The sequence below is a fragment of the Spizellomyces punctatus genome, assembly GCF_000182565.1.
Source record: "Spizellomyces punctatus DAOM BR117 chromosome Unknown supercont1.12, whole genome shotgun sequence".
Lineage (NCBI taxonomy): Eukaryota > Fungi > Chytridiomycota > Chytridiomycetes > Spizellomycetales > Spizellomycetaceae > Spizellomyces > Spizellomyces punctatus.
The window spans coordinates 271,682-296,214 of record NW_015971548.1 but is presented as its reverse complement, the minus strand read 5'-3'; the positions used below and the strand labels follow the sequence as shown (position 1 = coordinate 296,214).

The window sequence follows — 24,533 nt, the reverse complement described above, 5'->3', positions numbered from 1 at the left end:
CTCCCTTTACGTCATCAAATTGACCGTTCTAAGCGTCTTGGCACCCTTTTTGCAAAGAAATTACCCAGCTGTCGACCGTGCGCCGATTGTAGACCGCGTGGGAAGAATCCTAGAAGAGAGTTTATCAAAGTATATAAATGGGACTGCATTAGAACTGGAGAGTGAGATTGTGGATGATGTCATTGGCGCTGTTGATGAGGTTTTAGCTGCTTTTGGGGTTGGGCTTGTTGGGGATGACTATGAAGGATGGGATATTGATCCCGAATCAATGAGACGGGAACAACAGGTGAATGGCTGGGATGGGGAGCGAGGAAATGAGGTTGTGGATGGTAAGTACTGTGTGAATGGTTCACATTACATTGTTTTATAACGGTTCTTTCTGTATTCTCGTAGGTTCGAGTGGTCAGAATGGAAGTGGTCAAGCTATTGATCCTCCAGCCAGTGGTAATATGGGTCAATTTATGGTTTTGCCTTGAATGGTCTCTGACTATTTTATTCCTTTACATGTCACTATTGTAGATAATGCTGATTTACCTGGGCAGCAACGAGCAGATTCGGCCGCGACGATTGTTGCACCTACTGAAGGCAAGGTTACTGGTACCATGCAAGAGGAGCGAGAATAACATAGATTGGGCCGGATGCGTTTGTTTCTATTTGTTAATTATCTATAATACTGTTGTTGTATTGTCCAGTGGGAGTAACGCGTCCAGATTTTCGGACTGCCGAATTCGGTATGTATACTGATGTGCTTACTGCCTGTAAAACACGTCGATGTCGGAACCCGTCCGCTTTCCTTGCAGCCCATTACGATGAACCAGGATTGCCCGTGGGACGAAGCTGTCCAGCAACACTTGAAGGACTCGTTCTCATTAGTGCAATTTGTGAAAAAGTATAGACCGCTAATTTATGGAGAATGGGATAAACCGGCAACTCCTTGGCGAACGAGAAAGGGCCGATGGATAGGGATTTTCAGACGATTGGTACAGGAAGAAGATCGCCCTGTTCTCGAGAAGGTAATATCTATGTAGAAGCAAGCTCATAGGGCACTCCTTCACACTGCGGCCTGAAGGTAGTGATATCAGTCGGTGCGCCGACCCCAAGTTTAGACCGTGTTCAACCCCAGGACAGTGCGCTCTCCTGGGGCATGTGGTGCGCCCCGGACCGGTCAAAGCGTAGAGCTTGTTTTCTTATTTCATTTTGACTATCATTTTGTCTAATATGCTATGATGCGTGGAAGGTTTTGGCTACGGAGTCCAAGGAACTCAATATTATATTTGAACAAGAAGAGATTTTGGCGAATATTCAACAGCAGAGCCTTACACGCGGTTTGGAAGTCGTTAGCACACGCTTTGAAGATGGGACTATTCAAGAAACCTTGGCAATTGGAACGACATCGTACCGCACCCAAAATGCTCGGTACCATCCATATAACAGGATAATCAGACATGAAATTAACCATTATGATGAGGATCACGCTACTCTCGAAAGCCTTCCTACAAGATTACCAATGGAGGAAATACCCGGTCTGGTGGATATACTATCCGGACGCGACACGCAATTAGCTACAGATCTGCAAGTAGCAGGTGTCAATTGCAGTCGTTTAGTGCGTTTGGTCATACGGGACATCTATATGGATCAACAAAAAGTCGAGAATGATCGATGTTTCGAGGAGAGTGACCCTGTATCTATTGTGTAAGTCAATCTTAGTCTGATTCCTACAATTATAACTAAGACATGTCAAAGCTCTTTAAAGCGCGGTCTATTAGTAGACAGATGCATGCCTTCGTGCTATCAGCCCTATGTTAGCATCGCCGAATGGTCGAATATCTACCGTTATTTCGCATCTGACTGTGAAATGTGGACACCTCTTGTGACTCCGCCCCGCGCGACTTTGGTACAAGCTGTGAATAGTTTGGAAGTTGCGATGTTGGAGGATGAAATTACTGAAGATTATGAGCAAGAAGTAGACTTGGGTGACCTTACATCTGATGAGCGAGATGCGCTTAGATCACTGTAAGTTGCTCCTCATCTGGTTTACTAAGCACAGGCGCCTTACTGTCTTTGAACTTCCGCGCAGGTATCGTCATTTACATGTTAAATTGCCGCAGCGCCAGTCAGAAGCGTCGTATACAGCCAAATACTGTCTTCCGCATTTTAACCGTTTAGTAAGGAACAAAAGATGGGACATAGCTATGTAAGCATGCGGATCTCGCTTGATGTGTACCTCTTACTGAACCAGTATTTTAGAGACTCTACGATGGCTGATAGAAAAAGACCAGACATCACCATATCAGCTCATGGGCGAATCATACTAGTAGCTGAATTAAAAGGCCCTTTCGCATCATCAACAAAGCGAAAGCTGGAATTAGGAGATGGATTACAGCGGGCCTTACGGCAGCTTAAAGCGGATACGTTACAATTTGATTGGGGTGAGATTCAGCCTCGAATGTATACGGCCATATCGCCAGGTAATACGGTGCACGTTACTCTAATTTATATGTCTAACATCCATCCCCTTTGTATAGATGGGCTTTGCTTTCACATATATAAAGTGCAAATAGTGGACGAGTTGTGCTTTTTCGTTCAGTTGGGCAAGGTTCCAATTGCCAACTCATTTGAAAATAGTGCAAATGTCGGCCGCTGTTTGATGGGTTTTGGCGCGTTACGGGTAAGGCGAGGGTGTTCTGCTCTTTTCTCTTTCGGAAACTAAACAAATCTATCCTAGAATATACTAAATGAGCATGCGAAGATAATTAAGGATCAACCCAGACGCCACGTCTTTCAATCCTTGCCATCCCTTCCAAACACCCCCGACAAGAGCAAGGTTTTAGCGGATCTACGACGGGTGTACCCACAAGCAGCGTCCCCACTCTCAAAGTCCCGCCGTCGAGATTCCACGATAGAAAAGCAAGAGCAATAGACGTAGTAGCCTTATATTTTGAATGCAAGGTAACAGATGATCTTTACAGTCGTTTATTTTCTGGGATATAACACATCTAATCCCTGTCTGCAACCTTGACAATTTGCTTGCCAGTGTTACGCCCCTTCAACATCCCTACAAATGCCTCTGGAGCACTCTCCAATCCCTCGTCAATTTGCTCCTTGTATACAATCTTGCCCTCCTTGACCCAATTGAACATGTCTTTTCCAAAGTTCGCCATCAACTCCTTGTCCGCCCAGAAATCTCCAACCAAGAATCCTTGTATCTTGATACGTTTTCCAATGATTTCAAGCAAGTTCTTGACACCGTATGGTGTCTCGACATTGTATTGCGAAATACCACCGCAGACGGGAATACGACCGTGTACGTTCATGTGTGTCAGTGCTGCGTCGAGCATTTCGCCTCCCACCTGACACCAACAAAACACATTGGTGAATTGGCGAACGATAAACATGATAATTTGGTAGAAATTTGAAAACATACATTGTCGAAATACACATCAATGCCTTTGGGGCAGTACTCTTTGAGCGCCTTGTCAAAGGATTCAACAGTTTTGTAGTTAAATGCCGCGTCGTAACCAGCTTCTTCGAGGAGGACCTTGACCTTTTCATCGGAACCGGCTGAACCGACAACGTAGCAACCCTTTGCCTTTGCAATTTGGCCAACCACGAGACCGACGGCTCCCGCGGCACCACTGACGTAGACGGTTTCGCCTGGCTTGGGCTCCCCAAGTTTGATGAGACCACAGTAAGCGGTCTGGCCGGGCATGCCTATCAAGGTAGTGATCAAAAGTCAATATTTGCTATATAGAAACACCGTAATTGGGAGACCAATGCAACATACCCAAAATTCCAAGGTAGTAACTCAAAGGAACTGGCAAAGAAGCATCCAACTTTTTCAACCCCTGGCCTCCGGGAATGACTGACCACTCCTCCCACCCGACAAAGCCAACGACGATATCACCCTTTGCATATTCACTCTTGCCACCGACGCGGTAGACTTGACTGACACCCCCGCCCTGCATGGGCTTTCCGACTTCAAAAGCGTTGACGTATCGCGCTTTGGAGGTGTTCATTCTTCCACGCTAAAACATAAATGGGCGTGTTATTGGCTCATTTCGGTGATGAACCAAAGCAAATAAAGGCTGCATACCATGTACGGATCCAATGACAGGTAAAGAACCTTTACCAATACGTCGCCCTCCTTCAATTCGACTGTATCAGGGTCGAAAGCAGTCTTTGTGACCTCCATGTGAGAAGGCTCGACCCATCCCGCCCCGGGATCCTGCTTGAAAAGGACTTGGGTGTTGGTCTTTGACATGATTGCAGAGTTTCGAGTTTTCTATGGCGGGGGGAACAATGGAAAGCAATCCCTCCTTTTATACTTGTTGCTTATTAATCTCACCGATCAATCCTACTAGTGTTCCAACTGAGCAAATGGAATTCGGCCGAAATGATTACCGCGTTTCAAGCCATACGCCACTATGGCAATGAGGCTGGTGAGCATTGTCTTGAAGTCGGTTGATTTGTTTATGTCTCCAACGGGATATTCCTTCTCGGATGTCGGTAAGAAGGATGCCATGTTTTCTTTGGTTGGATGACAAATGGCTTTTGAGGTGGTGGCGGCGGAGAGCGGGTGACGGCCATTGCCGATGTTTATGACCTGGTTCTTGCCATTGTTATTTTGTATCAAGAGTTCATGTATGATACGCCGTGCAGCCATCTAGCAATATACGCAAATGCAGTGGAAAGCAAAGGGTTGATGGAAGGGTTGTTTGTAGAGTTCTGTCCCTGCTATGTTCCTGTTGACGCGTTTTGGACGTTTGAACAATGTCTCAAAAACCCCAAAGTTCGTCATAGGGGTGGGGCAAACTCATAGGAAGGACGAGTGTCAAGGATCTAAAGGTATCCCAGAGGGTCTTGCCCAGATCATGGCACGCACCAGGCTGGGGTTGGACAGGAGCGTACAAACGTGGACGGAACCAGTAATGCCACCATGTACAATGGACATGCGCTAATGCGCTTAATCGAGGAAAAATATGGAGATGTACCTGGTTGTAATTTGTAATGAGCGAGCTCAGATAAACAACTCACCCGGACATACTCAGACAGCACCAGATATAACTAAACTATATTAGCAAGTGTAAGCGAAGATAAAGAGTTAATCCTTGATACTTGCCATTCTTCCTTTTCGAGCCAGATCAACTATCAACATGATGGAGGGGCTATTGTACCTGATACCATATGCGCGGAGATAGATTCTAACGTTTAGCCACCAAAGACTGTGCCAATCATACCCTGCACCGACCCGGCAAAAACACTTGATGTGCGTGAACAAACATTCCGACTGTTCACGGCGACATAAGCTTTGCTCAGGTGAATGAAAAGTACACGTCGGCAACTCGTTGCGCTCTATATAGATGGAATGTGTTTTCATTGTTTTGCTTGGCAAGGGGGAACTTTTAAGAAAACTGTGCGCGTTGCGGCTGCGAGGAGGGATGTGAGCCACGTCCATAACTGGAATCTTTTGAGGAGCATCACTAGTGAGGCAAGCCCATGGAACACTGTCACCTGTACGAGTACTGTCGACGTCACCTGCGCCAGCCTATGTGCGAGTCTCAAGTTCGAGAAATCGAGAAAGCCATCAGAATACAAAGTGAAAAATGCGGAAAGACTTTGATGTACGAGGATGAGGGGAGGTTGACTGCCTTTATCTACAGAAAAATCTATAATACTCGAGTTTCAATCCGACTATCTACAAGTTCTCCTTAAACCCTTCCGTACAATTGCGTCAACTCCCGCAGCCGTTGTGCAATCTCCTCAGTCAACTGATCATTGCCCGCTCTCCATTTCCAATTTCCTTCAGCAGTTGCAGGCAAATTCATTCTACAGTCACCACCGAGATCCAGTGCATCTTGGAGCTGAAATATCGCCATATCCGCAATAGATGATAATGCGAGGCGGATAAAGTCGTAGGAGGAGCTGTCTATGATTTCTAATGCGGTTTCTTGACTGCTGACATCGCTTTTAACCTCTTTTTGATCTTCATCGTCGAGTCTTTTACGTTTTGCCCCAGTCTCTCCTCCGTTGCTTACGCCGGGGGGTGCCCGGCCAAGATATTGACGAACAGCTCTACGCTCCGCAGGGGAGGCGCTTTCTGCCCATCCACGAACAGTATTATTGTCGTGGGTCCCAGTATAATAAACACATCGATGATGTTTCAAATTGTGAGGAAGATGATCATTGCGCGGATCGTATTGCCCATCGCCTCCCCATGCAAACTGGAGCACCTTCATACCAGGGTATCCCAATTCATCTCGCAGGTCATGAACCTCTTTAGTTATCAAGCCTAAATCTTCGGCAATGACAGGCATGTGTGTTCCAAGAGCTTTATCTACCGCCCGAAAAACTTTTGCACCCGGTCCTTCGACCCATTTGCCGTTTTGAGCTGTTTTGTCCTCAGCAGGTACTTCCCAGGCAGCCTGAAAGCCTCTAAAGTGGTCAATGCGAATCACATCGGTCAACTCCAATGTACGACGGAAGCGCTGCGTCCACCATTTGTAACCATCTTTTGCTATTGCATCCCAGTCATAGACTGGGTTTCCCCAAAGCTGACCTGTGGCGCTAAAGTAATCTGGTGGTACACCAGCTTGAACAATCTGTTTCCCATCCTTGTCCAGTTTGAACATCTTTCGATGGCTCCATACGTCCGCGCTGTCGTGCGCAACAAAAATCGGGATATCGCCCACCAGCCGAACACCAAGCTCTTTGGCCCGTCGGCGAACAAGAGTCCACTGCTCGTTGAACAGGAATTGGTTGAAAACGTGTTCATCAATATCGTCTTCCAAATCTTTTCTCGCCTTGTGCAGTGCTGATGATTTGCGATCCCGGAGATCCACAGGCCATTCCACCCATGGTTTACCTTCCTTGTCGCGGATGGCTGTGAACAAGGCATAATCGTCCAACCACGCCGAACCATGTGCGACCACAAACTTGTTGAGACGCTCTTCCCACTCGGCCAGAACGGGGTTGGCTATGGTCCCCTCTCTGAACCGGTCCCTCGCCAGACGCAGTGCTCGGCGTTTGAGCGGTGTGACGCGATCGTAATCGACGTGATCTGCTGGTAGTCCTTGGAGCTCTTCGATATCGTTTGGCTGGAGTAGTCCGACTTCCAAGAGAGGCTAAAATACATCAACACACATGGATCATGAGCGACCCGTGGAAATCTTGGCAATTTCTTTAAAAGTCATCCAAAAACTAACTCACATCCAGAGCAATAATGGCCGGATTCGCGGCCATCGCACTTGGCGTTCCATATGGGCTCCCTGCGTGTCCATGAGGGTTCAGCGGCAAAAACTGCCACACAGTCTGACCCGCCTTGTGCAGCCATTCCAGAAAGTTGAGTGCGGACGGTCCGACATCTCCGATGCCATATTTTGTTGGAAGGGACGTGACATGTAACAAGACTCCACTGCAGCGAGCAGGTGGTGTTGGATAATTGTCCACTACAGTTGTGGTTTTGGAGCGAGTACTGGGCATGGTTTGCACTGTGTGATGGATGAAGGTATTGTTGAAGGCGGGTCCGTACTTTGTGGTGGTGAGTTCAAGGGCGGGGAAAGAGAAGCCCTCGCCATTTTATATTTCAAGCAACGTCAAGGGGGAATTGCACGCGGGTTACGTCACGCTTTGGCACGACGGACAACTTTGGCTATTTGCATCAAACGATCGGCTGTTTTTTGCAAACTCATTTGGCTTTGCTCTGCTGCTGGGCCTTTGACGTTTTCCATAAAGGTTTCTTCTGTAGAACACGGACAGGGTCGCATCATGTGTGTGTGGTAGTTTGATATGTATCTTGTCTCTGTCCGCAACAATCTCCAGTTTGAACAAAGGGTGGCCGGCCATGTTGGAACATTGGCGAGCTTACCAGTGCAGGAGGACAGTAGAAGATGAAAGTTGGGCGCCGAGGTCTTGTTAAAGTGACCGGTACTTGGCTTTCGCATCCGCCTTACTAGTAGGCATATCTTGTAATGCCCTCCTGCTTCTGGGCTCGCATTTGTAAAGCATTTGCAATGCAAACAATGGACCGTTGCAAGCCCCCTAAAAGGTCCCCAAACCTTCTGCTTTTATGCCACTTTTAACTCGCGCGTCACAGCATCCGTTTGAGAGGGTCAGCAGACAAGTCGCGTTTTTAGACTTGGAGTGCGCCTTTTGCACAGATCCAATCAACTCACTTATCACACAAGGTCATGCCCCCCTTCACAAAAAGCCCTTTTAGAAAATGGGGGGCGGAACAAAAAGGGTGCCATTTGTAAAGGATGTTTTCTTATCAGTCTCTGCGGGATATAAAAGGAGTGGGTGAAATAGCTTCTCCCCGTAGGGTGTTCTTTTTTTTTTTTTTTAAAAGAACATTAGCTCTCTGCTGCTATACCATTTGTTTGAAACCAACCAAGCAACTCTTTTAACAACCATGCCTGGACCTGCACCTTTCATCCTCGCAGCTGGCGCCGCTGGAGCCGCCGCGGCCATGTACTTGACCCATCAACCCCAAGAGTCTGGCCAACACGCTACGGGTGCCTTGACATCGATTGGAGCCGGTCTCCTTCCTACAAAGAGTTCGCCTTCCTCCCCTGGCCTACAGACGCGCCCTGTGAGCTTTAGAAGGCACAGTGAGACGTCTCTATCGTACGGGGATGAACAGAGGTGGGCACGGGAGGCTGGAAGGACAAAGTGAGGTGCGCGGAAGTTTTCTGTTGGTCGCTGGAAAAGGCAACAAAGAGCATACATGTTGTTGCTCGGAAACCAGACTGGCACGATTGGTGGCATGTAAATAGAGTTGGGGGAAAATAAAAAACATCTCTGGTTTTTCTCTGAACTTGGTCCTGACTCTAATCGGATTTGTGTTTGATGGCACATCAAAAAGCAGGCAGATGGCCGAGATTGCAGTTTACCTGGCATTTTCATAGGAACAAGGTAATGGGGTTGCTGAACTTGCACACTCAACGTTCTATCCTTTCTGCTTTGAAACGCTAACCTATTACCCCGCTTGCCAGACTGACTATGCCAGACTCTTGAGACCATCTGCGCGCGCAGGTGTGCAAATGGATGTTTGCTCCAGAAGGATATGCTGTTTTGGATGCGTTTGAGAGAGTGACAGAATGGATTGGGGGACTTGCACATGTCGCTCTCTTTTTCATGTAAATACCGTTTAAAATACATCTCAAATGACCAAATATGCTTCCCATCCAAGTTGACATTTGACATTGGACCGATATGCTAAGTCAGAAAAACGTCAGATGCCAAGTACAAGTAGCTGTTGAATGAAAAAAAAAAAGCGATATTCGTCGTCATGTTTTCCATATTCCGTGCCAATACACAAAGTGATTGTTTATTCAATAAACGATGTGTGCGCGCGTGAGTCCGTGACGCAATCGGTTGGTTACGTCACCCCCTTCGATGATCGAATACCTTCAAGGAACCCTTCCGAAGATCTATAAAAGCCCCTTCCGATGATTTTACCTTTTGATTTTCATTCGCAGATCCGACGCTTGATTGTGTTTCCCGGCACCAGCAGAAACCGACACAGTAAATCATGATGGCAGCCAACCGTCAACCCAGTGCAGCAACCATCCCGGGCGAAGGCTCTCTCCACCCTGCTCAACCTGCTCCAAACCAATACTCTATCCAACCCGGTCCGAATGCATACCCAAAACTCACACCCAGAACATACATCCATTCGTACTGGCTAGACTGGTTGACCCTCGCATGCATGGGTGCTCTTGGTCTAGGTATCTATTACCTCCGCCCAGCACCCAACCGCCTGTTCCCAATCTACTTTCGAGATGGAGAAGTGATCTACCCCGAATTTGCTTATCCTCTACGAACAAACATTATTCCTATTTGGTTGGCTGCCTTTTTGGGTTTCATGGTTCCTTTTGTTTTCTTCTGCCTACTTCAAATCCGAGTAAGGAGTTTTGTGGATTTTAATGCTGCTGTTATGGGTTTGATAATGAGTTTAGGTGAGGTTTTCTTGTCGTGTTTTTCACCGGTTTACCTTGCCGAGTTTTACTGATTAACTTATATCCCCGGCCTTTCAATAGTCACTGCGGCAGTTTTCCAAGTCTTTCTCAAATGGCTCATTGGAGGTCTTCGTCCACACTTTTACGCTGTCTGCAAACCTCGCATCGACCCCGCATTAGCCAACGCCGGTCAAGGATTTGATGGAATCATGGTTGATCGCAGTGTGTGTACGGGAGATGATAAAGAAATCAATGACTCGCTAGAGAGTTTCCCTAGTGGACATTCTACGGCGGCTTTTGCTGGGTTTTTGTTCTTGTCTTGGTATTTGAATGCAAAGTTGAAGGTTTTCGCAAATTGTAGGTTTGACTATCTGCCTCATTTCTCCAATACGTGAGATTGTAACATACTTCTTTTTTCAGATCGCCCACAATACTGGAAACTCGTTCTGTTTTTTGCCCCTATCCTTGCCGCAACCCTCATTGCCGGGTCACTTACCATTGACAAGTACCACCACTGTAAGCTGCGTTCAATTTTTGAAACTCTTTCAGATCACTAGCTAATTCCAAATAAAATATACAGGGTACGATGTCATAGGTGGTGCCATTATCGGCTCCATGATCGCAACGGGAGCATATCGCTTCCAATACGCTTCTCTCTTTGACTATCGATTCAACCATGTCCCACTTCCTCGTCGCACTGCGTCAGGATTCAAGTACTCTATCGCGCAACCACCTGACACTATGGTTGTTCTTCCAGCTACCCGGAAAGCAGGGTGGGGAACAGGAGAGGGCGGTGTAGCGGGTGCACCATTTGATGCAATGTGGTGGAATAATCCCAAGGCTGGCAATGTCGAGATGGGTCAGAGGGGTGAGTTGGCGGTTTAAAGTAGACCGACATAAGTAGCCAAAGGATATGGGCTGTATAGCTGGTGTTATGAAACATTTCTTGTAATGTGGCTTTGAATAAAACAGCGTGCAAAAGTTTTGTGGATATAGGGATATTACAGGGTAATTGTAATTTGGGATATCTCTCTTTTTTTGTTACCACTCATGCTGCCAGCCGCTTTGGACTCGACTGCCGGGACCAATGGCCATTCCTGACCTCAACAATACCTCTGCTAAAAGTCATCAAGTAACTCGTGAAAAGCCCTTTGCCGAAAATGAGTTGAAATCCCATCTATCATCGCCTTGAAAAAAATAAAAACGAAAAGGCCAACCAGCGGGGTTAAACTGCACGCCCAAAGTCGATTACTTAAGCATCGACCGCGTGCTACTTTTTGGACACCCAACGAATACAAACAAATTATTCCACAATTTGCTTGAAGTGAGGTTTTTGCAACAGCGGAAGTGTGCTATCTTTTTGTTTTTTTCCCGTTTACTTGGCGTGTGTGCGCACACGTGCAGTATGGAACAGATGCATTTATAAAATCGCATAAAGCAACTGGTTTCCCCACCCGTTTTCGTCGTTGCATATCCGATCACTTCAAGATGCACGCAAAGCTTGCCATCCTTTCGACTGTGATTTCCTTGGCTGGATCTGCCTATGCGTGGGGTGCCGATGGTACGTTCATGTTATGCGTAGGAAAATGTCAAATCCATTTTCAAACACTTTTTATTTGACTTTAGGACACCAGGCGGTGGGCTTTATTGCCGACTCGCTGCTCAAGCCAGAGACAAAGGCTGTGCGTGACTTTTTGTTGCCTTCTGGCTGGAACTTTACCAGATCGGCAACATGGGCCGATGAGATAAAGTCAGATCCCACTTGTGAGTCTAGTGTTGCATATTACGACATTTGTTCACTATAGTACTGATCAAAATTTTAAATTTATCAGTCAAGTGGGCTAGCAACCTTCACTTTATTGACAGCCACGACGTGACCCCTCTGGACGCAAATGAGACCAATCCCGTGAAATGCTCAGTGGACTTGGCCCGGGACGGCGAGAATGGCGTTAACGTGGTCGATGCCATTGGAAATTACACTCTCCGCGCGGCGGATGCTGCCAAATACAACTGGGACGCCCGCTCCGAGGCCGTCAAGTTCTTGTCGCACTTTGTCGGAGACATTACCCAACCGCTTCATGCTTGTGGCAAGCTTCTCGGTGGAAACCAGTTCTTTACTACAGTGCGTATACAATCAGCAGAAAGTGTGGGCTTTCTTTTTTTTTTTTTTTTTGGATCGCACTAACGATGCCGTCATGCGCAGTGGGAAGGGAACCAGACCTACGTTTACAACGGCCGTACAAGCAAATTTCAGCTACACGTTCTCTGGGACGTCTACATTCCCCAAAAGGATGTAAATGAAAACTTTGGTGGAAACTGGGTTGCATACCGACAGTTCCTGCTGGACAACATCGGTAAGAGCATTTTGCTGCTGGTTACAATCCCTATCGTACGCCAACTGAATCTATATATATCAGAAAAGGGAGAATGGGCCCAGGAAAAGGACACTTGGCTCCAGTGCAACCCAACCACTTCCCCCACCGGGAACCCCGATCAATGTCCATTGGACTGGGCGACCGACTCAAACGAGTTCAACTGTGGCGTCGTTTGGGACAAGGCTCTCCTTGCTGGCACTGGGACCAGCACGGCCAATGACTTGGCGGGAGAATACTACCAAAAGACTTACCCAATCGTTCGGAAGCAGATCGCAAAGGGAGGTTACCGCTTGGCCAAGTTTATGGACATTATCTTGGCTGGTCAACCTGCTTCCAATTCCACCACCACTACGTCCATTGCCACGACCACGCAATCCGCAACGGCTACCAGTGGTACGACTTCGAGCATCGCAACTACGACTCAACCTGCAGAACATACCAGTTGCTCTACCACCTCGACCATCACTGTGACTGTGGACCCCACCGAAACGGCCACCCCATCGTACCCCAAACCAACGACCTCGCCTACTCCCATCTACTCTGCTGCCTCCCCCCTCAAGGCCGTCAGCTCCATCTTGTTTGCTGTCGTCGCCGCTGCCGGGGTTGCCATCTTTTGAGCGTGAGTTTATCAGCTGGATCTGTAAGCTCCCTGTAAAAGGTAGCGCATAAAAATTCGGTCGGACTCTATGTTGATGTTACTTATAGACAGAATAGATAGTTAGAATAGATAGTCTCATTCTATGCAATAATAGGATCAATTCCTGCCCTCTTTTTCGAGGAGTGTTTTGTACCCCATATTTTTTGTCCAGCTTCCCTACGCCGGGAGCAGCTACTGTCAAGACCATTTCTATTATATAGAATAAAAAATTAAAGAACAGGACCCAATGCCAAAAAGAAAGTAGGTACGAGTGCAATCATAGAAATCGTATAGGCCAACACATGTGACGTTAAGCCATCTTATCGGTCCTACTGGAGTCTTCCCAAAGAACCGCAACATCCCTAAATAGTTTCGATAACATGAATATCCAAAGGAATCCTGCCATGAAACATTCACAATAACTCACTCACAAATCGACACGACGGTAGGCTCCCTTTAATGCGGCCTGCCGTCGTCGGTAGAGAATGATGCCACACATACTGGCTATCAGGCCACCCGCAACGATGAGGTAGGGAGCTGGATTGGATTTGGACTATTTACAGAGCAGACGTTAGCGCAATATCCAGAGCAAGATGTTCGAGGTATGCATCAATTATGTAGCTACTAACGTGCTGAACAAGTGTGTTTTCAACAGGCGCCTGCGCCAATGTCTTGTTCATTTCCACGTTGTCCAACTTGCTAGTCTTTGCATCCGCTTTCTGTGCTTGAGCCTTTACCAACGCTTCTGCCGCCTTCTTCTCCTCATACTTGACCACCAACCGGTCAATATATGACATCAAAGGATCAATCTCATCTGCCTCCGGGTATTCCTCAATGAGTGTCCCGTTAATGTATACATTGACGGTAGGAAACCCGTCCACCCCGTGGTTGGTACAAAAGTCCGCTACACCATGGTAAACGTCCGGTATACTGCATTCGACTTTTCCAATGTGGATGCCCCGGTCTGCGTACTTTTTTTGGAGGAATCGGTTTTGCACTTCGAGCCATTTGGGTGTGAACCTGTTTACATTGAACGGTTGTCAGTTTATCGGCTTTCCATGCCTGAATCATAATGATTAGATCTCACCGTTGAGTATATGGACACCAATTCGCCCCATAAAAGACCAGCCAAGCTTCATTCTGAATCACTGTATCCAAAACGTTGTGGTCCAAAAACATGATCTCCTTGTCCGCCTTATCGGCAAGTTCTTTCTGAATCCGTTTTTGTTCGGCTGTCATTTTTCCGAATGTTGCTGGGCATGACAGCAAGGTCAAACCCAGCAACATGAGGAGCAGGTGCTGTAGACCCATTGTTTGCCAATGGGGCATCGTCTTGCGGACAGAGCAAAGTGGGTAATGGAACAAGAGCTGAATTTCAAAACCACTTTTTTCACTGCGGCTGTTTGCAACGGATTGCACACTTTAATTTATACCATATTGGGCTAAATGAGATATTCACGTGGTTAGCTTGCACATCGTTTAACGTTCTGCCATGTTTTAGGAGATATGTATAGCGGTGAAGTTTCCTCCGCACCAGATGGTACAGCTGCACAGGGAAGCACATTAACTCAAATGCCTTTTGAGTTTATCTGTTTTTGTCTGATAAAGTGTTTTGACATTGGGGCATCAAGGGCCTGCAGCGAGCTGCTTGTAATATCGTGTTCAAACATTCTTTACAAGGTAAGAAGCTCCACAGCCATATTGTCGGTTGTGTTTCCGGACTACCCTACTGACCTTTGATTCAATACCACTGGATCCTGCAGTGTAGCTTGATGAACGCAAGGTAGCATACTCACACCATGGAACGCTGTCGATTTGACAATGTCGTGCCATTAAGAAGGCCCACCTTCTTATCTATCAAATGCATATATATCGGACCTACACCACCAAAGCATTTAGGTATAGCTGGGTGGTGGTCATCCTCAATATCTCCTCTTTTTTCATGATGAAACCTTCAGTGAGCGATATCGACAGCTTCATCGTCTGCTTCTTTTGGTAACTCATTATTTGGCTTAAAGTATGTGTCCAAAAAGATGGTTGTATGGAGAGAGTTGAGTCGCTGTAATGTGACCACAGGCGGACGAGATGCACACGTAGATAGAGAACGAGGCGATGAAATACCCAACCTAGAGGCTAATATTGTTACTGCGCCGCCCACAACCAATCAAGTGATAAAGAGTGTTTTTTGAAATTGACAATATTCTTTCTAAATACATAATTATTCATACTTTCACACTTTAACCGCACAATAATACCCCCTATGTACACATGCCGTATTTGTGCATACGCACCATCTCAAATCATCTGAATCAAGAAAAACTGCGAGATCGTATCAACGGGCGGAATGACCGCATTTGCCTCGGCTTTAAAGCCCACCGCCTTATTTTTGCCTAGGCTCGTCACCAGTGTGACTAATCCGCTAGGGGAAACCTCCACAGCACCATCGGGAAGCGAAAGAGTCAAAGTGAAGGTGTATTCGCGGTTGGGAGGTGAGTCATTAACGATGACGAGTTGGCCAAGGGTCGTTGTGTCGTTGTTGTCGGTTGGCAGGATGGTCATTGCTCGCGCACCGGAGCAGGGGATGATGTTGTTTTCAGCGGCTATGTCGCGGACAGCAGGGATAGCTGTTACTGTGACCTATGTTATGTGGGTAAGATTTCGGTGGTGCTTAGAGCTATAAACGACAAGAGCTTGCGCAGCGATACGGACTTACCCCATTCATCCAAACGGCAAAGAAGGCAAACAGCAAAGCCCAAAAAGTTGTTCGCGCCACGACACTCATTATTGCTAGGTGATATTCTGATAAAGTGGGGTCCAATGGAAAGAGACAGTTGGGAAAACTTTTGCTGCACAAATCGGTGGAGAAATCGGGGGACCCATCCCCAGCAAATGCCCTTTATATAAACATCGAGCGCATCATTCCCGCAGCACTCAAGAAGACCATCTTATTCGACAGAACCTTCACGCATTACTTCCGTATTCCTTCTTCTTATTGAAGCTACCTTTCTAACTGCTTACGCACGTTCGTTTTTTGGCCATGCGCGCGCATCCTAACCCTGAATCTTCGAAAACCTCTTGAAGCGAAGCGTTTTAACGCGTCTTTCGTAAGCGCGCGTGGAAGTTCCTAAACTCCGCTGTGCTGACGTTAAGGCCGATCTGGCAAGCGTAGCGGGGTTTCTGGACGGCTTCTGAAACCGGTATCGTTTTATACCCTTCAGCAGAAGCGCACATGTAGGCTGCGCATCACGCACGTTGACTGGTCGTTACTTTGGAAGGACTTAAATTCTGTTGCTTAATATACGGGTGCGAGGCGGGATTACTGTATTGGAATACATCCGACTATTGGTCAGTCATACACTTTATTTGACGACTTTTTGCTCTCAGTATCAGTCATCTTCGTTTTCCCTCCGTGGTTGTGTGTGGCGACAGTTTTCTCATTTAATGTGTTGATATCCCACATGTTGATTTGCCAGTATTACGAGCATGGTATCCGAGATGTCTTATAGCGGACTATATGTAACGATGAGGATTTGAAGGTTTCGCCCGCAGCTATTCGATATTCTCAAGATCCCCAATACTAGATTGGGTAACAAGCCAAGAACTGAACCCCCAATTTTAGATCCGTGTTTTGCTCTCGCGTTGGCCCGACACTGGCTAAAAGTCTTGGCAGCATCTAACATTATAAAATATGGCTCTTCCGCATTTGGCTCCGTTAGTTGAATCATCACATCATCCTAAAATACATGAGCTATGGGCTCTACCCTAATACCACCGAAATTGAGCGTGTGGGTAATTTTTTTCCTATGGCAACTCACGCATGCAGCTGCACAAACCAGTACAACCTCAGCAACCCCATCGCCAACAGCGACACCAACTGGTGATGGAGGAGGAGATGGCGGTGATGGTGGTGGGTTGTGAACCTGCAAGTGGAAGATACAGGAGAACTCTTGACTGATTTTGTAAGCGCAGGTGCCTTGGACATACTCAACAAGGCACGAGAGATTATCGCCCAGACCGCCGTCTTGGGTGCCATAACACTTGTTGTTGGTGTATTTCTCCTCTTTTTCGGACAACGATTTTTTAAAGTCACGCTTTTCGTTGGTGGATTTTTCGTCACTGGTAGGCAATTCCACCCTATCAGTCTTCGTGATCCAGTTGAGTCTAACTGTTTTGGCAAGCTTTGGTCGGCTATTTGATCCTTACCGCCGTCGAACCCTCTACGGGATTTCCAAATCGAAATACTGTTCTTCTCCTTGGTCCGCTCGCATCTGGTGTCATCGGCGGGGGGTTGGCGCTCTGTGTATGGAGATTGGGTCTCGTGGCTATCGGAGCGGCTGCAGGATTTTTGTTTGCAATGTTCATTTTGTCATGGCAAACAGGTGGTGTGGTATGTCTCCTAAATTACTTGCTATTCAAGTCCGGTGTCCTGACTTTAGTAATTCCTGCAAAAACCAGATCGGTACAGCGAAGGGCCGTATCATTTTCCTCGCTGCCATGACAGGAGTAGGGGGCCTCGCCATCTCCTTTTTTCAAAAAATTCTTCTCGTTGTTGCGACAAGTATTGGAGGTGCATACAGTATTGTATTCGGGATTGACTGCTATGCACGAACGGGATTCACAGATTCCACAAGACAATTTCTGGTGGGAGAGAATAAATTCAGTTATACGGTTTTCGAGTAAGTCATGACCCGCAACTTCCATTGTAACGATTAACTCACTTTTCCTTACCCTTGAAAAGGCGCAATGGCAAAGTAATCGCCCTGTTATGTTCAATGATCGCCTTTGCGATTATTGGCATGATAATTCAGTTTAGATTCTTCAAGCGACGAGATGATTAGGTTTTATTCTTTATTACATTGGTTTATTTAGGCATATATGCCGTTAATGTATTTTCGTCACTCTGTTCTGCTTCACGTCAGGAATAGTACACAATTTTACAGAATGAGCTGCAAAGCTTCCATTACCATTCTACATAAGCACACTCTACATAATAACTACATTGATCCTAACAGTGAACCTATACGAACTATCAATTTCCTGCACTCACATCCGGATATACATCGAACCTCCTCTGCGAGGTCACGGGAATATTCTGTCGAGCTTCATCAATCTTTTCCAAATCAATATCGGCATAAGTAATGCTTTCTTTTTCATCCGTTGTAGCGACGACGACACCCAGTGGATCAACGACTGTAGAGTGGCCCCAAGCAATATAGGAAGAGTTGGGATCACGGGCAGGAGAACATGCGCTGACATAGATTTGATTGTCAACGGCACGAGCGCGTTGAAGAAGTTCCCACTGTGATGGTTGATTTGAGAATCAGCTCCCACTCACTATCACAGATAATGACGCGACACACAAAACGTCTCTTACATGCAATGGTCCAGTCGTCATATTAAAAGCTCCAGGATATATCATAGCCACGCAACCCTTTCTCGCAGCAATCATGGCCAGTTCAGGAAACCGAATATCGTAACAGATGCCTACTCCAATTCTTCCCCATGGTGTCAAAAATGATGTCGGGGATGATCCGGGGGAAAGTATTTCAGATTCCTTGAATGTGATCTTGTTCGGAACGTCAATATCGAAGAGATGGATCTACGCAAAATAGTGAGTTTGAGGAGATCTATTCAGATGCAAAACACAAGACTCTATCGCACCTTTCTATGGACACCCAGTCGTTCACCCTTCGGATCCCATATTGTACAAGTGTTATAATACTTTTTCTCCTTCTCCTCAGGAAATGACCCACCGATTAGGTAGACCTTTGCGTCTCTAGCCATTTCCTGCAAGGCGCGGGACGATGGACTGTTCTCAAGGGGCTCGGCATATTGAGGAAAGTATTGGGTACCGTATGGAGAGTTAAAACACTCTATTGAAAATGCCTTCTTGTTAAGAGCAAAGTAATTCCCGAAATAACGGTTCGGCCGTACCTGGCAAAACAACGACGTTTGCACCATTTTTTGCAGCTTCAAGAACTTTGGAGCGAGCGTTTCGAAGGTTTGCCTCTTTGCTGGACGTAACCAGCAATTGAACAAGTGCCAACTTGAACGATCGTGAGCTTGCGGCGGTAGACATTTACAGGATAACCAAGTTCTGCAACCCGTCAGAGTGAACCTCTGGAAAGTGAGTCATCGATTGCCAAGCTACTTTGCTTACGTACGCGTTCTGGTCATCAGTCCCGACGCAAGTCGTCTGTTGAAGGACAATAAGAACGGTGCAGGGGGGAATGCCACCTCTAGTGATGTCATCATCGGAAGAATAGAGGAAGAAGGGTCATATAAGAATATAAATAGATATATGCACGTTGCCTTCCTTTAACAGTCCTTTACCACTTGTTTCTGTCTTTGGATTCCAAACAAGCATTTGGTAAGAACCTCTGTGCAAGTTTTTGATGCTCATACAGCAGATAACCGAAAATGTTAGCAGAGGCAGCATTTTGACGACATGGCTGGTGGATTACTGAAAATTCCTTTTGGGGTACGTACTCTTTTCTGGCCCGGACCGACCGGTCACTTACAATGTGCGGGACATAGGTGTATCCTCTCGTAGCCGTCATGGGCGGAGCCGTCGTTGGTGTTGGATACTTTTTGGCTCACAAGTCTGTCAGTCCTGATGGTAAGACCACCGTCCACAATTCGCTAAAAACAGAGTAATATTAACGTCATCAAACAGTGGTCTGGTCTCGCTCGTAAGTCGAAAGCTTCACATGTTACGCTTTTAGTACATGCTCACCATTTTCACAAGCAAAAACCCGCAGCCTTGGAACACGGTAAGCCAACACGAAACAACAAAGATTTATGATCCCACTGGCCAGTACAAAAAGTGGAATCGCTTCAGTAGCGATAAGAATAGCGGAAAGGTCGAACATTGAAATGTTATGGAGGGGGTAATTCGTCAGTTTTGAGAAATAAATTATATGCGAACCGATCTGTGACCTGCTGGAAAGTGAGAATGGTAGCCAATGTGCCTGGCCTACACGCATATGCTAGAATTATCCTATCGAAGGACATTTTACACCAACGTGCCTCGCATACACGCACATGCTAGATTTTCCTATCGACGTACACCTCACAGATAGACGATTGCTACGCTCAGCTCTTGTTCATTCATTTGGCTTGCCCGCTCTCCGTCATATGCTCTGAATGTCTGCTCCGCTCACCTTTTCCACACTTTTCACGATTCCAACAGCTATAGTCACCCTCATATCCCGCATGGCAAATCTCCCCAGTGCCGGATAGTCCGCATATGCCTCCACAACCAACGGCTTGGTGGGCTTCAATTTGACAATGGCCGCATCACCCATTTGGAGAAATTTTGGATGCTCAGCAATCGTTCTCCCCGATCGTCTATCAACCTTTTCAATCAATTCATCAAACTTGCATGCAACGTGCGATGTGTGAACGTCGATCACGGGAGTGTATCCTACTTCGATCCGCCCAGGAAGCTCGAGAATGATTATTTGAGCTATGAAAGATGCAGCTTCTTTGGCCGGCTCATCTTTCGGATTAGAAACAACCATGCCGCGATGGATGTCTCTGATAGAAAGATCCACGCTTAACCCCACATTGTCGCCCGGAAGAGCCTCGTTTAGGGGTTCGTGGTGCATTTGAATCGACTTGACGATCGTAGTGATGCCGCCGGGGGTAAGCAACACCTTCTTGCCCGGGTGAAGGACACCAGTCTCCACCTTTCCAACAGCCACTGTGCCAATGTCGCTCAGTTTGAAGACATCTTGGATAGGTAAACGGAGGGGTTTATCTTTTGGACGTATGGGGGGCTCGATCGTGTCGATGGCGTCCAAAAGAGTTTTGCCTTCAACAGCACCGCTTTTGGTTTGCTTTTTCCATCGGGAAAACCAAGGCAAGTTAGGTGAGGGGTCAACTAGATTATCCCCGGTCCACCCAGAGACAGGAACAAACGGAACAGATTCCGGCTTGTACCCAATTTTCTCCATCATATCGCTTAATTCCTTTTGAACTTTTTCGAATCTCTCTTGTGACCAGTTGACCTGATCCATCTTATTCACGGCAACAATGAGTTGTCTAACTCCCATGGTGTGCGCAAGAAGCGCATGTTCCCTAGTTTGCCCTTCGCGGGCAATACCAGTTTCATATTCGTTTACTGCTGCGGAAACTACCAGGAGGGCGCAATCAGCCTAGGACCATCGATATTTGGCGGTTAGCATCGAAAACGATTGACGCAGTCAACACTCAAGACTTGGGCAACCTGTGAAGTCCCAGTGATCAAGTTTTTGATAAAGTCCTTGTGGCCGGGTGCATCACTGACGGTCACAAAGCGATGAGGCGTCTCCAGCTTATCGCAAGCAATATCGATGGTTGTTCCTCTTTCACGCTCTTCACGGAGTTTGTCCAAAATCCAGGCATACTTCAATTCCGGTTTGTCTTTCTTCATGGCCTCCCATTCAATTTTATCAAAGTCTTTTTTGTCAATAGCTCCACTGTCATTGTAGCAATGAGACCCCTACGATATAAAACTATCGCTCTTCCACAACGAGAGGAACAAACCATTTGTACATCAAGTGCCCTAGCACAGTCGATTTTCCGGATCCAAGATGCCCGACAACAACAAGGTTGACATGAGTTTTCATTGTTTTAGTCTGTAGACGATGAGCTTTGAAAATAAACTGACCCGGCTAACCCTAGGTCTTTGACTTGTCTCTACTTCCCTTGTACCATGCTCATAACGTAACTGGGGGCTTGCAGCTTTGCACCTGTATCTGCTGTGCCGAGTCATCATGAATGGGAGCGTCGTTTATGCAATTAGAGTTGCGAGGACCGCCTAAAGTGCAAGCATTATGAATGCAAATGACTCTGAGAATTGATAATTCGGCATCGGTCGAACTATGTAAAAGGTTTCGACTGTCCTTGCACAAAATACTATCAAAACAAGCAGCTCTATCTTGTAAAAGAGCACAAGCAAAAGTTTTTCTACTCAATCCAAGCTCAAATCACAACACTGTGGCCCCTTTTAACAGTCTCATGGGCATGCAACCTCCTCTGTTTTTCCAGTTTCCAAAACGGCGTCCGGTCAAATCGTTCCTGCAAGTGACCAATCGTTCATATTAACAACCCGTATGATACCAGAACCCAACCAAAAATCTGTGAACATACACTGTCGGACGCCCAAAAATGAGTGCCAGCAACGGGCCGCACACAGACGCTCGTGTCTTGCTTATACGAAGTGTTGGAGCCGTGCCGGGTGGCAGGCTCGTTTAAAGGCGTCGATGTTGGCAATGAGAGAAACGCCGGCGGGGTTTCTCTGATTGATGTTTCAATAGTTAGATATTGGATAGCGAGCACATGAGTTCGAAATACCTGGGGTGCCGGGGCAAGAGATGGAGTACTTCAGCCATAGAGTGTGGAAAAGATGAGTGAGCCGTTGGATGGGGTCGCGGAGTCTGGGCTGGCGGTGCTACTAATGTTGTGCTAGAGACAGCCTCACCCAGGCCTGAGTACCATCACAGAACCGAGACTGATCAGTCATGGCAATTGGGCAGTCTTGCCAAATCAAGGTCACCTACCGCCAATTCTCTCCGTGCCTCTCCCTCCCTCCCCTGGGAGAGCCAGCACCCTATTCCCCCATCCAAGTGCTTCAGTCCCTGCTCTCGTCAGTCCCAGAGCCTTTAATCGGTCCTCATATCTTCCAATGGCAGATGTGTTTCTATTGGATAATCCTAGGTTGCCTTTACGGATACGGAGCGGCGGTAGGGGTATGGCGATGGGTGTCGGAGTTGGATGAGGGACCTGGAACTTTGGTGCTTTCGATGATAGGGAGTTTCTGGAAGTTGTGCTGGGATTCTCGTGTATCTTGGACTTTCGCCCACCACGTAGTGCCGCTCCTGTACCGGGCCGGCTGCCGTTTTTGAGAGGAGGGACGTCCTTTGCTTGGAATCCATTAAATGCTTCGCTAGCGTATGGTCTGAGTGAAAAGCGGAGTGCCGTCGCTGGTCGGGTACGTGTGCCACGCGCTGTGGGAGGGCGAGGGGGTGGTGTGTCAATGGTGGAGATTGATGCCGAAGGGTGCGTTGTGATCAGATTTTGAGTAGTTATTGAACTACGGGGAGTGGAGGATTTTGAGAGCTGCATTCCGACCGTTATTTCATCGGGTGAGACTCTTTGCTGTTCAAGAACAGTGGACTGGTGAATTGCGGCCATGTCTGGGAAGCTCTCTGGCTGCTTGTTATCATTATTGTTCAGATCACTTCTACTTGAGTCTTCGACTGAGCTGTGGCATGCATGAAGTGATGAATCCATCGATTTTTCTATGTTTCTCATCCCGGTCCGGTGCATCCGGTGTCTACATAACTAGTAAAAACCGAATGCATCAAGAGACCCTCGCCCAAGTAAGGGCATGTGAGCTCTAATCGGAAAATTTCCGTTGGGATCACCCAGCGTTTGTATGCCACGCTATATCGTGTGGTATAAACCAAAAGTCTATTATTTCTAAATGTGTTCAGATTAACAATCAGAAGGACTTCCCTATAAGAAGCCCGTGGATTGTGCGTACAAAAAAAATATATCTACGATAAAAGAAGCGGCGTGCGGGTGTTTAATACAGAACGGTTCCGAAGACCCGATCCCATAATTTACTAGTAATTCCATATCCGAGATTTGCGTCCTTATAATGGTGGTCCAGATGGTATGTTTTCATTTCGCGAAGGTGCGCAGCAAAAGGACGACCATGATGGAGATAATCTTAAGGGGAGGCTTTATAAGACAGGTTCACTCACAAATATGAGACTTCTTTCGAGAACTTACAATGTATCAAGTCGTATCCAACATAGCCTGGAATAGTTCCTGTTGCCAATCCCAATACTATAGGCGTGGGGAGGAAGGAGTTGAAGAACGTCCATATCCATACCGCGAGGAAAAGTGATAGAGCTGGAGGCATGACGAGCCGCATTCTGAACAAGAAGGGTTCAGTTATCCGAGGGCTTGGTAAAACAGAGAGAAAAACAAGTGCATACCTGTCCATCGGTAGATAGTGATGAATTCCATGAAGCAAAAAGTGAGCAGTCAACGCATATCTATTGTCAGGTAAGATGTCATCGACATGGAAAAGGAACCGATGGAGTGTGTATTCGATGATTGTCCAAATCAGCAAGCCAATAGGGGCCAACATGAGTGTCCCGGCAAGAGAAACTGCTCCGATGGCATAGTATACGCATGTCGCCCAAAGCGGTGTCCACACCAAGGGGACGACCCACCAAGGCGTCTTTGTAAACATCTCAAGAGCAGGGTGTCCAAAGATCGGTGCAGAGTAGTTAACGTGCCGGGGAATATGGACTTGTTTCATGTAAACGTCCTTTTTAAAGTTCTTGGTCCAAACTTGAGCCAGCATCGGCTGTCTCACATCGATGAATGCCTCCTTCTTTCCGAGCGTCGACGTATTCTTATCGGACTCGAGGGGAACTATGGGTTTTTGAGCGGAGCCGTCAGTTGCAAGGTCCCCAATAAAGTAGGTTTCTAGCATGTCATAAGCAGCGTCCGAGTGAAGGTGTTCAAGTTCGTCTTTCATAATTTTGGTGACATCTTGGCCCC

The 24,533-nt window shown here is 46.9% G+C and overlaps 15 protein-coding genes across 15 annotated transcripts in view; 7 read left to right on the top strand and 8 right to left on the bottom strand.

The window, feature by feature from the left end:
- SPPG_06501 (uncharacterized protein) overlaps nucleotides 1-623 on the top strand; it is a gene marked incomplete at both ends in the record, with an annotated part of 908 nt that extends 285 nt beyond the window's left edge. The window contains 3 exons of the mRNA XM_016754700.1: nucleotides 69-329; nucleotides 394-444; nucleotides 520-623. Of these exons, the coding sequence (XP_016606131.1) occupies nucleotides 69-329; nucleotides 394-444; nucleotides 520-623 (416 nt within the window). The remainder of the gene's footprint in view (nucleotides 1-68; nucleotides 330-393; nucleotides 445-519) is intronic.
- A 160-nt stretch (nucleotides 624-783) lies between these two features.
- SPPG_06500 (uncharacterized protein) lies at nucleotides 784-3,468 on the top strand. The gene is made up of 8 exons (XM_016754699.1): nucleotides 784-1,013; nucleotides 1,238-1,692; nucleotides 1,744-2,013; nucleotides 2,078-2,194; nucleotides 2,248-2,468; nucleotides 2,526-2,668; nucleotides 2,726-2,949; nucleotides 3,035-3,468. Exons 1-7 carry the CDS (start codon nucleotides 810-812, stop codon nucleotides 2,918-2,920), a joined length of 1,605 nt encoding a protein of 534 aa, XP_016606130.1. The 5' UTR covers nucleotides 784-809; the 3' UTR covers nucleotides 2,921-2,949; nucleotides 3,035-3,468.
- SPPG_06499 (uncharacterized protein) lies at nucleotides 2,908-4,357 on the bottom strand. Its single transcript, XM_016754698.1, has 4 exons — nucleotides 4,094-4,357; nucleotides 3,785-4,025; nucleotides 3,425-3,711; nucleotides 2,908-3,350 (listed from the first exon to the last, which is right to left on the bottom strand). Exons 1-4 carry the CDS (start codon nucleotides 4,259-4,261, stop codon nucleotides 2,997-2,999), a joined length of 1,050 nt encoding a protein of 349 aa, XP_016606129.1. The 5' UTR covers nucleotides 4,262-4,357; the 3' UTR covers nucleotides 2,908-2,996.
- Nucleotides 4,358-5,585: 1,228 nt separating this feature from the next.
- Nucleotides 5,586-8,084, bottom strand: SPPG_06498 (4-alpha-glucanotransferase). Its single transcript, XM_016754697.1, has 3 exons — nucleotides 7,865-8,084; nucleotides 7,207-7,798; nucleotides 5,586-7,121 (listed from the first exon to the last, which is right to left on the bottom strand). The coding sequence occupies exons 2-3, from the start codon at nucleotides 7,477-7,479 to the stop codon at nucleotides 5,709-5,711; spliced, it is 1,686 nt and encodes a 561-aa protein (XP_016606128.1). The 5' UTR covers nucleotides 7,480-7,798; nucleotides 7,865-8,084; the 3' UTR covers nucleotides 5,586-5,708.
- An 82-nt stretch (nucleotides 8,085-8,166) lies between these two features.
- SPPG_09387 (uncharacterized protein) lies at nucleotides 8,167-9,172 on the top strand. The gene is made up of 2 exons (XM_016757547.1): nucleotides 8,167-8,910; nucleotides 8,991-9,172. Exon 1 carries the CDS (start codon nucleotides 8,408-8,410, stop codon nucleotides 8,669-8,671), a length of 264 nt encoding a protein of 87 aa, XP_016606127.1. The 5' UTR covers nucleotides 8,167-8,407; the 3' UTR covers nucleotides 8,672-8,910; nucleotides 8,991-9,172.
- Nucleotides 9,173-9,472: 300 nt separating this feature from the next.
- Nucleotides 9,473-10,955, top strand: SPPG_06497 (uncharacterized protein). The gene is made up of 4 exons (XM_016754696.1): nucleotides 9,473-9,956; nucleotides 10,038-10,313; nucleotides 10,377-10,472; nucleotides 10,537-10,955. Exons 1-4 carry the CDS (start codon nucleotides 9,530-9,532, stop codon nucleotides 10,839-10,841), a joined length of 1,104 nt encoding a protein of 367 aa, XP_016606126.1. The 5' UTR covers nucleotides 9,473-9,529; the 3' UTR covers nucleotides 10,842-10,955.
- A 330-nt stretch (nucleotides 10,956-11,285) lies between these two features.
- SPPG_06496 (uncharacterized protein) lies at nucleotides 11,286-13,125 on the top strand. Its single transcript, XM_016754695.1, has 5 exons — nucleotides 11,286-11,517; nucleotides 11,583-11,720; nucleotides 11,789-12,078; nucleotides 12,160-12,310; nucleotides 12,374-13,125. Exons 1-5 carry the CDS (start codon nucleotides 11,445-11,447, stop codon nucleotides 12,946-12,948), a joined length of 1,227 nt encoding a protein of 408 aa, XP_016606125.1. The 5' UTR covers nucleotides 11,286-11,444; the 3' UTR covers nucleotides 12,949-13,125.
- On the bottom strand, nucleotides 13,096-14,352 carry SPPG_06495 (uncharacterized protein). The gene is made up of 4 exons (XM_016754694.1): nucleotides 14,056-14,352; nucleotides 13,598-13,988; nucleotides 13,396-13,521; nucleotides 13,096-13,330 (listed from the first exon to the last, which is right to left on the bottom strand). The coding sequence occupies exons 1-3, from the start codon at nucleotides 14,295-14,297 to the stop codon at nucleotides 13,396-13,398; spliced, it is 759 nt and encodes a 252-aa protein (XP_016606124.1). The 5' UTR covers nucleotides 14,298-14,352; the 3' UTR covers nucleotides 13,096-13,330.
- A 780-nt stretch (nucleotides 14,353-15,132) lies between these two features.
- On the bottom strand, nucleotides 15,133-15,824 carry SPPG_06494 (uncharacterized protein). The gene is made up of 2 exons (XM_016754693.1): nucleotides 15,682-15,824; nucleotides 15,133-15,605 (listed from the first exon to the last, which is right to left on the bottom strand). The coding sequence occupies exons 1-2, from the start codon at nucleotides 15,748-15,750 to the stop codon at nucleotides 15,264-15,266; spliced, it is 411 nt and encodes a 136-aa protein (XP_016606123.1). The 5' UTR covers nucleotides 15,751-15,824; the 3' UTR covers nucleotides 15,133-15,263.
- Nucleotides 15,825-16,492: 668 nt separating this feature from the next.
- SPPG_06493 (uncharacterized protein) lies at nucleotides 16,493-17,948 on the top strand. Its single transcript, XM_016754692.1, has 5 exons — nucleotides 16,493-16,875; nucleotides 16,938-17,087; nucleotides 17,147-17,355; nucleotides 17,424-17,644; nucleotides 17,707-17,948. Exons 1-5 carry the CDS (start codon nucleotides 16,719-16,721, stop codon nucleotides 17,804-17,806), a joined length of 837 nt encoding a protein of 278 aa, XP_016606122.1. The 5' UTR covers nucleotides 16,493-16,718; the 3' UTR covers nucleotides 17,807-17,948.
- SPPG_06492 (uncharacterized protein) lies at nucleotides 17,772-19,135 on the bottom strand. The gene is made up of 4 exons (XM_016754691.1): nucleotides 18,903-19,135; nucleotides 18,630-18,841; nucleotides 18,343-18,567; nucleotides 17,772-18,267 (listed from the first exon to the last, which is right to left on the bottom strand). The coding sequence occupies exons 1-4, from the start codon at nucleotides 19,045-19,047 to the stop codon at nucleotides 17,998-18,000; spliced, it is 852 nt and encodes a 283-aa protein (XP_016606121.1). The 5' UTR covers nucleotides 19,048-19,135; the 3' UTR covers nucleotides 17,772-17,997.
- Nucleotides 19,136-19,191: 56 nt separating this feature from the next.
- On the top strand, nucleotides 19,192-19,899 carry SPPG_09386 (uncharacterized protein). Its single transcript, XM_016757546.1, has 5 exons — nucleotides 19,192-19,338; nucleotides 19,396-19,449; nucleotides 19,506-19,587; nucleotides 19,645-19,660; nucleotides 19,717-19,899. The coding sequence occupies exons 2-5, from the start codon at nucleotides 19,417-19,419 to the stop codon at nucleotides 19,841-19,843; spliced, it is 258 nt and encodes an 85-aa protein (XP_016606120.1). The 5' UTR covers nucleotides 19,192-19,338; nucleotides 19,396-19,416; the 3' UTR covers nucleotides 19,844-19,899.
- An 87-nt stretch (nucleotides 19,900-19,986) lies between these two features.
- SPPG_06491 (translation elongation factor EF-1, subunit alpha) lies at nucleotides 19,987-21,661 on the bottom strand. Its single transcript, XM_016754690.1, has 3 exons — nucleotides 21,498-21,661; nucleotides 21,199-21,430; nucleotides 19,987-21,127 (listed from the first exon to the last, which is right to left on the bottom strand). Exons 1-3 carry the CDS (start codon nucleotides 21,578-21,580, stop codon nucleotides 20,102-20,104), a joined length of 1,341 nt encoding a protein of 446 aa, XP_016606119.1. The 5' UTR covers nucleotides 21,581-21,661; the 3' UTR covers nucleotides 19,987-20,101.
- Nucleotides 21,662-21,803: 142 nt separating this feature from the next.
- Nucleotides 21,804-23,255, bottom strand: SPPG_06490 (uncharacterized protein). Its single transcript, XM_016754689.1, has 4 exons — nucleotides 22,514-23,255; nucleotides 22,308-22,440; nucleotides 22,104-22,251; nucleotides 21,804-22,031 (listed from the first exon to the last, which is right to left on the bottom strand). The coding sequence occupies exons 1-4, from the start codon at nucleotides 23,244-23,246 to the stop codon at nucleotides 21,936-21,938; spliced, it is 1,110 nt and encodes a 369-aa protein (XP_016606118.1). The 5' UTR covers nucleotides 23,247-23,255; the 3' UTR covers nucleotides 21,804-21,935.
- A 286-nt stretch (nucleotides 23,256-23,541) lies between these two features.
- On the bottom strand, nucleotides 23,542-24,510 carry SPPG_06489 (fatty acid alpha-hydroxylase; the record flags this gene model as incomplete). The annotated part of the gene is made up of 3 exons (XM_016754688.1): nucleotides 23,542-23,687; nucleotides 23,751-23,896; nucleotides 23,960-24,510. 3 exons carry the CDS (start codon nucleotides 24,508-24,510, stop codon nucleotides 23,542-23,544), a joined length of 843 nt encoding a protein of 280 aa, XP_016606117.1.
- Between the last annotated feature and the right edge of the window lie 23 nt (nucleotides 24,511-24,533).